This window comes from Micropterus dolomieu, linkage group LG15, assembly GCF_021292245.1.
Source record: "Micropterus dolomieu isolate WLL.071019.BEF.003 ecotype Adirondacks linkage group LG15, ASM2129224v1, whole genome shotgun sequence".
In the NCBI taxonomy this organism is placed as follows: domain Eukaryota; kingdom Metazoa; phylum Chordata; class Actinopteri; order Centrarchiformes; family Centrarchidae; genus Micropterus; species Micropterus dolomieu.
The window spans coordinates 15,052,305-15,064,759 of NC_060164.1; the positions used below are offsets into that span (position 1 = coordinate 15,052,305).

Genomic DNA, 12,455 nt, shown 5'->3' on the forward strand with positions numbered 1-12,455 from the left:
AGGGGGGGGGGGGGGGGGGGGGGGGGGGGGGGGCTTGGTGTTTCTGAGCAGATTAGACAAGACAACCAGTGCAGTCTAAAACGGGATCGTTACTGGCCCTCCCCCTCCCCCTCCCCCTGTAATTGGGGGAGTGTCCGTCACTTTGCTTATCGTCTACAGTAGCGCTCTGTCTTGAACGAGGAGAGCAGCAAGCAATCTGCTGATTGCTGTTTTGGCAGAACTGTCAAGGTTTGTCCTCCGTTAAGTAATGGATAGATTCAAGGGGGAGGAAAGAAGGCACACATATCTCTTCAGCTTGTGTTTTCCTCTGTTTGAGAAGAAAATGACACAGGAAACCTGTTTTTAACAGTTTAGTCAAAAACGAAGGCTCATTTTAAATCAAAGCTACAAGCAGCGTTGGGCGGGCCCTCGCAGGTGTAGCGCGTCGGGGTGTGATGTGGCCGAGCTGCATATTCTGGAGCTCTGCCGGTGCAGCTGTGAATTTGCTACGCGCTTCGGACGCTGCATGAAGGTGTTATACATCACTTCCTGTGTCCCCTTTGTGGCGCTACATAGCACTTGGCGCTATGAACATAAATTAATATTGGTGTGTAGATGTGTTCGGGGCGGGACAATTATCAAGCACGTAAAGTTTTGTTCAGATGTGAGCATGTACACTGAAGTTACAACAACTTCCTGTGTCATGGCGAAGAGTTGATCTTTGACGCCACAGACACGCCCATCGACGAAAACTCACAGATAGCACAGCTTTTCATCGTCAATGCCTTTAGAGGGCACAGCAAAAATTTGAAGTCGATTGGACTAAATCCCTAGGAGGAGTTTGTTAAAGTACGGAGTGTGTAAATCATCCAAAAATTGCCGAAAAATTCAAAATGGATGACTTCCTGTTGAGTTTAGGGTATGGGTTCTTGAGGCTTTTTTGTGCGTCTTGATATGATACATGTCCTCGTGCATGTAGAGTGAATGTGGCCGAGGGGCTAATTTTTTCCAACTTTGTAGGGGGCGCTAGCGAGCCATGTTGCCACGCCCAAAATGACACCTTATGAGTAAGGCACTGTGTAAGGAATGTAAATAGTGAGGAAAAACGCATTTCATATGCAGGAACTGTATTTAATAAATGTCTTTTTTTTTTTCTCACTGAAGCCTTTTAGTGCATTACCTTTGTTTTTATTTATTTACTGGTCTGAAAGCGGTGGGAGGGGAAAATGAATGCCAAACTGTGATTAGTCCTCAGCTTTGATCGCTTTTAATGGAGGGAGAGCACCAGTATGGGGTGATTTAAGCTGTCCCCGATTCTCTCTCTCACTCTCTCTGTCTACGTCTCTGTCTCTCTCTATGTCTCCCCGTCTCCCTTCTCCCTCCATCCACCCTAGTTTTTATGGTAACTCTGAGGAACTGAGACACGGCCTCAAGCAGTGCCATTGTAAGTAGAAAGGAGGTAGATGGGAGAGACATCATGCCAGCTTAAAAGCTTGACCTTACTCATGACATGCTGTAGCATGGTTGTGCAGTGAGCTATAGATAATTATTCTGAGAACAGATTACATTTTATTTAATATAAAAAAAGCTATATTTTAAAATGTTTGAGAGTCTAAAGAAGGTCTGTTTAACAAAGTAAGCACCCTGGAAAGATATCTTGTGTGATCTCAAATTCCCTTTTGCTTTCTGTTTCAGGTTATTTGAAGGTTCTTCACCAAGAAAAATTGAAAAATTGAAAACTCTGCTGTGTTACTTCAGGAAAGTTACACAGACCAGTAAGCATTAAACATCTCCCACACGGTGTTATAGCAACTGTTTCTCTGTAATGCTGTCCATGTTTTTCAGTTGATAAAAATGTTTTTGATTATGATTTGTTTCTCCTTTTTCAAGAGCCGAAGGGTCTTGTTACATTCACAAGACAAACATTGAACAATCCTCCAAACTGGGAAAGGTAATACTCTTTATTCTGCTATGTTATGAATTTAATGATTTTATGAATTTAAATGAAATGTTTTCGGCCAGTAAATATATTTTTTCATTTACACAGACAATCCAGTTTTTGTTAAATTGTATCAAAAATGTCTGCAACAAATCTGAACTGTGTTGATGTTGTGGGAGTAAACTCAAAAAACATTAGAGTTGCGTTGTTGCTCACGTGCACAACTCATCGTCATCATCCATTCCTACCATGAAACATAATGATGGCAGCATCATGCTGTCTGGTGGCTTTTTAGCAGGTGCAATTGTGAGACTGAGTGGTGCGCAGATAAAGCTCAGGCTTCAATCACAAATGTTTCCCATGTAGTCTCCCAAAGCCTCAATAAACCTGCCAGGAAGAATGCTAGTGAATTCCAATATTTTGATGTGCAGAACATATCCAAGAGATTAAAGACGTTGCTTCAATGGTCAAATGTTCCTACAAAGTAATGACTGAAAAAGTTTCAGGAGATTTATTTAAAAATTTGGGACAAAAACATAGAGATCAACATAAATACATAAAAAGCAATGGTAATAAATTAAACAATCCAACAACACAAAACAATCAACATTACACATAAGGGCTCTCCCATAATCCCAAACCACACACTTTCACATTTGTTACAAGAATCATGGTATACACACAGTTAACACTGACAAAATACCATAGCCAAAGTACTCAGTCTATCTATAAACTAATAATGAAAGTAAATACAATCAAAGTACATTTGAGGTAAGCAAGCAAAGAAGTCTTGAAGTCATTTAAAGAAGTAATTGATATGAGTGAGTTAGGCAAATTATTCCAGTCTGATGGTGCTTTAAACTTAAAAGCAAAAGTAATGTGTTCATTTATTTCATTCAAGAAACTCTAGAGCATTGGACCAGTTTACTGGCAATTGTGTTCCCCTTGGAATACAAATTCTCTTCACATTCAAACAAGACCACTTGTTTTCATCACTCCTTTAACAATGAAATTAGTGTATTGTGTTAATACAGTTAATTACTCTTTGAAAGCATAGCTTAAATTATTATTATTATTCCTTTTTTTTTTTTGTCAAGTTCCCAGACTCAGCTGACGCGCCTACATATCACTTGTAATGGGACGATTGAGGATGATGGATACGGGATGCTGCAGGTAGGAATAGTTTTGCATTGAATGCCAGGTAGAACTCTTTGTTCAACGTGGCATAATGAACAAAAATATTTTGTAACAGTGGTACTGTAAACTTTGTGTTAAAGTAGTTGCTGCTGTGGTCAAACGTGACTGCGACCATCACCGTGCCTTCCTTTAAGCCTTCAAAAGTCAGAGAAACTCTACTGCTTGTCTGAATAGTTGTCCACTACCTGCAGAAAATCTGAAATACACCTGGAATGGTTATTGACTATTTCTGCATCTATTCACCCCATCTCCTCACTACTCTTAGTGTTCCAAGGATGGCTGGTGCATTTTTTGCTCTGGCTGACAACTGATGTATACACTTGAATAGCTCAGAGAGGCAAGGGTTGAGGAGAAGACCCTGGGGTGAGGGAGAAGAAGGCACATGGAGGAAAAGATGACGAGGGGAAGCCATCGCACTGGGGCGACCCAGTGGGCCAGGACTCCTACAGGCGGATTGACGGCTACCTCAGCAGGCTGGGCACTGGCTGTGTGTTGAGTTTCAATAGGGCAGAGTGGGCTGTCATTTTGTCAGGAGGTGAGATTGAAGGGTGAAGGGGGGTGAGGTTTGGGGTGAACCAGTGAAGGAGGTGGGGAGTTGAGCGACCGGTAAGAAAACATACACACATGCACAGACAAACACACTCACTGTCACACAGATTGATGTAGCTGTGGGCCAGTGAGCAGAACCCTCACCCCTGACAGGCTGTTTAAATAGCAGCGTTGTGATTGAATGGACTGTTCTCATCTCCATGCCACATGGCATGAAGCTCCAGTATCACATCAGAGTATTTCCTCCATTGAAACAGGGGCCCCAGAAATAACCACAAGCAGCACTGTGTGCACAGTGGTGCTTTGCTAAATGTTAGGTAAATGCTAAGGTTGTCATTATAACAAGCTCTCAATGACAATGCTAACATGCTGATGTTAAGCAGGTATGCGGTTTACTATGTTAAGGATCTTGCATGCTCACATTTGATAAAGTACAGCTGAGGCTGTTGTAAATATCATTAGTTTTGTAGGTATTTGGTTATAAACAAAATAATTAAAAATAAAAATTTTGACCTGATGATAATGCTAGATGACATGTCAATTTATCCTGGAGAGACAAGAATACGAATACCAAATTTCATGCAATCCAATCAATAGTTGTGTAAACATTTCGGATCACGGAAGTTATATATATTTTATTTATTTATTTTTTTTGTTGTTGTGAATATATGGTTTAGCTAATCGCATTGTATTTTGAACACCATGCACAACTAGGGCTGTCACGGTGAAGTAAATTCCACCGCGGCAATATGTTGGGGCTCAACAGCGTGGTGTGCATTTTTTCATCAATGAAGTAATTTAGTGCCATTTAGCAGAGTAAGAGTGTCTGTATCTGTCACCTCACTGCACAGCGAGCCGCTAACAGCAGCTTTATGGTCTGAGCAAGCTAGCTGCTGCGTGCTAGTCAACAACATTGACGGTCAATTAACCGTGTCTTTTTCAGACGTAGCTATATCATTACCTTCAGGGCATGTCTATCAAGTCAATTTACACAGCTTATTAATTTTTTTAAGCTTAGTTTTTTACATAAGTTATTAATAAATATTAAAATAAAACAAGTACTCAAATCTAAAATGAAGAGGTGTGATTTGCCTAGTGTAATTCTAAAATTCGGCATTGGTTTGGAGTCGGTAGGTCACATGACATGGAAGCTATTGAAAAAAGGGGCATTTTCTTCCATAAAATATTAATAAATATTCCTATAAAATATGAACTCAAATCTCACATGAAGAGGTGTGTCTGATTTGCAGTGTAGCTCTACAGTTTGGCATTGGTTTGATGTCTGTGGATCACACGGACACGGAAGCTATTGAAATAAATTATGATTTTCCCATAACACTGTTTTAACAATTGTAATTTATTTTTGGTCCCTAAGATGACCCCCGGTGGTTAAAAGCGAGCTATCGGAGGTGAGCTAACCGCATTTACACTGCCGACACTGGGTGAACTGAGTAAGAAGCAGTCACCTGATCCTGGGTGAATGTCTGTCGAATATCCAACTTAAAACTAACTTCACCGCGGTTCAATTTATATACTGCAGATTGCACGCGCGCCGGTGTGGAGCACAATGGTTATCCACAACTAACCACTGCGCTGTAGTAACGTTATAACTAAATTTCCACAGAAAGCAACATGAAAAACAGCTGGAGATTCAAATAAGGCTTACTGTCCACAGGTACTGGACTGGACTGTCCCTCAGGATCAAAACGTTAGTCAAACATCGCAGAGCGTGCTAGCCACATTAGCCGTGCAATCTGCTAACGCCAGTTAGCTAACCATTAAAATAAACAGTAAAATAACACAAAACACGGCAACACTTAACAGCTTCGGAGTTTGAAGTCTGGTCACGTACAGCCCATGGCGATCCATCCTTCAACCGTTACAGAGGTCGTTGCGGTTATCACGACAGCCTTATGCACAACTTCAGTTGAGATTTTCAAGAATGTTTAAGAGCGATTTTGAAAGAGGACATAACTTCTGGGACCTGAGGGATTGTGCTGTTTTGGTTAACTCTTGTGTTTCTTGTCTTTTGTTTCACTAGGTGGACTTTGCGAACAGGCTTGTAGGTGGAGGAGTAACAGGACATGGACTGGTGCAGGAAGAAATCAGGTTCCTCATCAACCCTGAACTCATTGTCTCTCGCCTCTTTACAGAAGCTTTGGAACAGAATGAATGCCTCATCATCACCGGTACATTGTCATACACATGCACACTCACACGATTTACAGCCTCCATGTTATGCTTTGTATGGAATTTATTACTGGGCTTTTTGAACACATTTATCTTGTTTCATCCAGATCTCAATGTTTCAAAAATGGATCTTTCATTTGACTCAATCTCTTTCTTAGTCCTGGTTTCCTTGTCTTTGCTAAAAGTCATTAAACAGTTCAACAAAGTCATGGCACATGAAATTAAAGACATTTTAGTTCTTTTAGTTTATAGGCATAATCTCTGCATGCATCTGACAAGATGAGAATGTCTGGTGACCCCAGGATTGCCTCTTTGCTTTTTGAAAATGATGTAGTTTTTGTTTTATTAGACCATGACCTCTTGCACACACTGGGACTGTTTAACTGCGTATGAAAGGAATAAGTTGGGTGTCAACAGCGCACTTCCTTTATCTGGAAATGCAGTGAATCAGGTTTTGAGAAAGTTGCTGCCCCAAGTCAAGGGGAGTAAGTATCACAGGGTCTTGCTTCAGTAGTGAGGTTAAGATGGAGCATCAGCAGTGTTTCAGCCATTGTACCACACTGTTGTGGTGAAAAAGGAGCTGAGCCTGAAGGCCCTTGTCTTATGTTAATGAGCTCTGGGCAGTAAATGAGCTAAAGAATAAGATTGCATCTACCACTGGCTGAAATGATTTTCCTTCGCAGAGAGCCCAATCTCACTCTTAGAAAAGTCTTAGAGACAGGCAGGAGACCCCTGGGCAGACCCACAGCACTCTTACATATCCCTCTTGGCCTAAGAGTGCTACAGGGATCCCCCAGGAGTAGCTGTAGCACATGGTTAGGGTGAAACATGTCTTGGCATGGTGCTTATTTGCTCATAAGGGCCCTCATTTATGAAAAGTGCGTACACCAAATTTCCAGAGTACACACAAAACCACGGTGACTTTATGATTTATCAATATGGATGTTTGAAATCCTACACCAGCTCAGGAGGTGGTGTACATGTACGCAAGTTTTGAGTTAGTGCGGAAATGCGCAGATACAATTCCTATATGATATATTATGACCCACTGTAAAAAATAAATAAATCAACAACAACATAGTAAATATGAACTTCAGTGTTTATTTTTGTGCAACATGGACTTCAGTGTTTAATTTGTGTGACTTTACCAAAGCATTTGATTTGTAGGCATACGTATTCCTTCATTTGTAGTTTATTTGGGGTTGCTTTTATTTCAGTGTATATCCAAACAAAAATAGGCTGTGACACAAATAAAAGTTGCAGGTCAAACTGACTATATTATTGCCTAAAAACGGAAAAATGCACGCTGCAGATTCACGGAACCAGCCACAAGTCAGCACCCAAATGCGCATTCAAAATGCCATCGAATGTTATTTATATATTTTTTTTTCCGCAGTGTTTTGCTTTTCTCGACATTTTGAAGAGAATAATAAAACGTTTCTAAAGCAACACGTCTATGGTTTGTCTATGTTTTTCTTGCTCAGCATTTGACTAATATCTTGCATTAAACAAAATGTAAGCATCATCCCTTGATGTCGCAATAGTAGGAATTGTAGCCGCTTAAACGCAAAAACTATAACTGCATTTAAACAGAATGATGGATGAAGGTTAGGATAAATCTGTACTCAGGCCTCAGCAATACCCAGTGGAGCCTGTGCGCTTTACCTGACGTTTCAGAGTTAGGCCCAACAGGTGCGCACGGACTGGGTTCAGTAGTGAAAGGCTTTCAATCAACAAAAAATTATTCAGACTGACAAAATAATAAAAATGACATTATTCTTCTTCTTTTAAATAATAAAAATAATAATAACGACATTCTTCTAAATAACAATAAGCGTCATTAATAATAAAAATCATAAGAATAATATTACAAATTGTCATGCAATTATTAATGTGATCCGGTGGGCCTCCCCCAGTCTGACTCTGGCTCCTCTTCAGAGCCGAGACGCGCCTCTTTGTGGCGATCTTTGTATCGGACCACTTTTTTTTCACCTACAATAAAGAACAAGAAAATGCATGCTTAACTTGATAAATATTGGTCTATATTAAGCAATAAAACATTCTTACCTCTGTTGGACTGCGCTTCTCAACCCTCACACTATTAACAGAAGTTGTAATTTGGGTCCATATTTTGTTTTTGTTGGCGCCTGTAATCCCACTCTTTAAACTCCCAAATAAAACAATTTTATTGCTTTCCACTTCCCTGGTGATGGTGTCGATCTCCACATCGGAGAAGTTCCTCTTCTTTGCCGTCTTCCGTGTGTCCATTGGTGTAAAATGAGGGCGTGGGGGAAGCGGAAACTTGAATATAGAGGGGCGTGTTATTCTAATGACGATCGTTTTCAGCCGCGGCATTTATCAAGGGCAGGTATTTCAAAGGTACGCACAGCTTCATAAATCACACGGTGAGAGGAGTCTAAGCATAATCTTACGCCAACATATACGCCCGTTTCTATGCAAGAATGATAAATGAGGGCCAATGTGCTGGGTTTGGTGACATTGTAGAGAGAGATAGTGTGCCATAGTTGCCATTGTATATTTCATTGCTGCTGCTTCCCAGTAGCATCTTGTGGATCAGTCCTAACAGAAAACCAATATGTCCAGATATGTGGTGCTACAACACTGAATACTCTTATGTAATGTAAGTTGCATTATCTTCCAAAGGTAACTATTAGCCACTGCTGGGTGGTCTGGACATTTTTGCCTTTGCATTTATTTTTTTTTACCATTGCATAAATTAAATAGTCAAAATGTGCTTTTTAGAATTTGGAGAGACTATGGTAGGTGGGTCCCAGGCCCGAGAGGGTCCAGTAAAGTAAATTACATGTGTCCATTTACTTTTAATGGACACATGTAAGATGTTTTATACTTTCTGTGAATATAATCCATTTGCACTTTTTTCCATCATGTACCTTATTTTGAAAACCGGATGTGGTCACATGTGTATCCTCGCTCTGAATTCATCAGGTCTGACCCAATTTGATAAATAATGTTGTATGTGGTTCTTGTATCGTGCCACATGAAGACTTCATAGCCTCTCTTCAGGTAGGACTCTTATACTGCAACACTTGTCTTTGCAAAGAGAGACGATCACAGGATAAAGTCGCGAACCTGCCTGTTAGCTCGCACTGGTACGTTTCAACTGATCTAACATTACCATAATGGCTTGAATACGTGTGCACTCCAAATGTAGGTGCGGCTAGCTTAATCGCCTTCTCAGAAGGACACTTTAAAATGCTTCCACACTGCCGACATGTCAACGTAGTTCCATAAAATTTATTCGGTCTTTTGACGTATTAGGCCGAACACCGAAAGTGCTTTTGCTATTTTTGGCCGATTAATTTCGGTGGCCGAACATTCGGTGCATCCCTATTAGTTTTTATTAGGTTAATAGATTAACGTTGACTTGTTTTAAGCTGTTATGAATAATGTTAAATTGGTTAACATGTTTGGTTCAGAAGGGTTAGTTAGGGTTAGGTTAATGAAGTAGGGTTAGGTATTACACTTGCATATCAATACACCAAGTTTGTTGTGAAGTGTGGCGTTGTGACAGTGGTCCGACGGACGTACATTTGGGCTAAGGACCACAGATTTTAGAAAGCTATGGTTCAACAGAATGCTGTAGGCAAAATTGTAGGTTTTTATTTGTGTTGAGGCTATTCAGTTATTGGTGTTCAGACAGCAGTTGTAAAAATGTAATTCATAAGAAAAACACTTGCTAAGCTTATAACACAAGATTGTTTTTTCCAAAAGAAGCAAAAAAATATATAATGGCAATACTAAACAAGGCTAGATGAATTTGTCACGTAATAGATGATTTCATAGATAAGTTACAGCCATAGACTCTTTAAAATCAGACTTTAACAGAGAGAAACATATTAATGTATGACGCGATCCATGTATGTCATGTCATACCAGCTTGATTATCACTAAAAATGCCCTGGAAAATAATCTCAAGAAAAGAGTGGAAACCTTGGTATTTTGTTGTCTTGCTTCTTTCTCCTATTGAAACCACACAACTGTGTTTCACATGCCTTTCTAGTATTACAGTTAATGGTGGCTAAACTAGTGTCGTTTTGTTGACATTATTTTCTCTCTTGTTCGTTGAGCGCTGTGTTTAAACCTTTCATCCAGCCCGATGGTAAATCCATTGCATTGATTCACTTGGGACTGCCCAGTTATCCCTCATTTCTCTCCAGCAGAATTGCTCTATTTTTCACCCTCCAACTCACTCTGCTTCGGTCAACCTGTCCAAGTGTTCTGCCCTCTCACTCGCCTCCCTCCGCCTCTTCTGGCCATCCTACCTTTTCTGCCTCACAGCAGTACCTCGCCCACTACTGGTCAACTAAGGGCAAGCACAGATTAAAAGCTTTGGGACAGTTACTTAATACTGGAAGTCTGCGTGCAATTAATGGCAAAAAATGGGAAAGAATAACATAAATGTAGCGGTAGACACAATGTGAATGTCTGTAAGATTTAATTCAGTCCAATACATACATGATAATTCAAATACCTACATTACCTTCATTGGTTTGGTTTTAGTGTCACTGGACACACACGTTTTATCTCATTGCCCCCTCACCACATTTAGAAATGGCTTTAATTGATGAATTAGTCAGTTGAATCATGCCCACATCATATTTATTTTATTGCCACTTTATTAAGTTAGCTTGTCAAAACAAATATTTAACATCCACATGTCCTGTTTTGGTGCTTGTATTTCACTGGAGCATTAAATTAGTCTTCAGATTTGCCTTTGACATGAGAGGCATCATTATCCGGTTTGATAAATCCATCTGTTTGACATGAGGACATGTATTATAACTTAGCTTTGCGTGCAGAAACTCAAATATAAATGGTGCTCCCAAATGTCTGCACTTGACTTGATTAACTCTGTTGGTGGAGTCTTCTTTGAACTAATAAGACAAACACATGAACAAACAAAATATGAAGAGACTAGGAGTTGGCACCATCTATCTACTATACGTTGCATGTTGCTCATAGGCTGGTTCTAACAGCAGATGTTAGAGACACACTCCACACTGGTAATACCACCAAAATGCAATACAAACACACGTAGCCATTTCTGTTTGGTCATTGTTAAAATTGACTTCTGTCTTGTTTAGTGCCTTCCTCTCATCAAGCCAAGCATTGTCTTTCTTGTATGGCACCGTATTATCTTCTTTGAAACTCCCATCTCTTCCAAGTCACCTTCAGTGGTCCCCCCCCCCCCCCTTCCCGCCTCCATCCCTCTTTCCCTCCTCCTCCTCCTCTCCACTTAACTTTATTACATTTGGGCAGAAAGGAATTTATAGCCCAAGTAAGGTCATTGCTCCACTAATGGAATGGGCCAGTTATGCCATAGATTCATTAAAACCTTGCAGAATATTCCTTGTAGTGTTTCCTCTTTAAGTCTAGTCATCTTTCTCTATCTTTGTTGTTCTCTTCTGTCTAGTTATTCACATTTCTTTGTCTTTTGAGGTGTCCTAACCCGGGTCTTCCAATGCATTTGGAACTTCACATCAGTTTTTGTCCATAGGCGTTTTCAGATCAGAAGGTAGTGGGCCACGATGTAATCTAATGATGGAAGCCTGTTTGCCAGGAGGCTGTAATGGGCGGTTGCCAAGATAAATAGGATCAAGGTGAAGGAGGAGGACAGCTCTGTTGATGGAGACCAAGATATGGGTAGCCTCTTGTTTGACGTTAGGAGCCGCTAGTGTCCTAGAAAGTACTTAATTTGACCGGCTGGATGGCGCAAGATGTTTAAAATAAATCTTCTTTTTGTTCACTCAGCCAAGGCTTTACTTAGCAACATAATTCTCATTTGCCCATTTGTACTGTCATTGTTGGTTTATATCCTGGCTGTAGTACAGGCCATTAGCTTGAGTCATACTTTGTCATTGAAAGGCACAAAAAAGTCATCATTCACGCTTAGACTTCAAGTTTGTTTTACAGTTGCAGTATTGGTAGATGATGCATTCTTGAAATTAAATCGTGTGAATTATTAGAAAGTAAAAGCAGTGTTTAATTACTGCCTTTCAAGACATACTTTCAAAGAAAGACTTTTAGCATTACTTTTACAACGCTAAATGTCATGCTAAAATACTTTTCCAGTTGTTGTGAACTAAAAAACTGCCTCGCTCTGCTAGCAGCACATATAATCCTGCCAGTGCATACAGTAGAACCTGAAAGGCTGTTTGTTTTAATCACATGTTTAACTCCTGCTCTGCATTGAAGTGCTGTTTAACGTCCTCATACCTAATGCATACTGTATGTAGGCATCATTTTGAGCACGGCTGTATTTGTAATGACGAATTATGAAATCTTTTGAGCTCTAACCCTGAGCACATATCAGTACACAAAAGGCCTAATGTCTTGGTAACAGAGGTGTGTTACACTGTCAGTTAATGAATGTCGTAATGTTTCATGTTTTGCAAGCATTTTGCAAATGTGGCCAAGGTTAGCTTCTTCTGTTCTAACCATTTCTTCCTATTATGGCTGAAAACTTTTCATTTCAAACCCCAAAGCGGATTACTTATTAAATCAATGGCCCTTATTTATGACAATCCAATACAAGCTGATACTGTGTACTCACATAGAG

At 40.1% G+C, this 12,455-nt stretch overlaps 1 protein-coding gene across 3 annotated transcripts in view; it reads left to right on the forward strand.

The window, feature by feature from the left end:
• The window catches only part of parga (poly (ADP-ribose) glycohydrolase a), a 32,339-nt gene that overhangs the window by 11,390 nt on the left and 8,494 nt on the right, over positions 1–12,455 (forward strand). For all 3 annotated transcript variants that reach the window (XR_006828389.1, XM_046070932.1, XM_046070933.1), the window contains exons 10-13: positions 1,675–1,754; positions 1,870–1,930; positions 3,016–3,091; positions 5,706–5,853. Coding sequence is in view for 2 of the 3 variants with exons in the window: in XM_046070932.1 (XP_045926888.1) it covers positions 1,675–1,754; positions 1,870–1,930; positions 3,016–3,091; positions 5,706–5,853 (365 nt within the window). In the remaining variant the exon portion in view is untranslated. The remainder of the gene's footprint in view (positions 1–1,674; positions 1,755–1,869; positions 1,931–3,015; positions 3,092–5,705; positions 5,854–12,455) is intronic.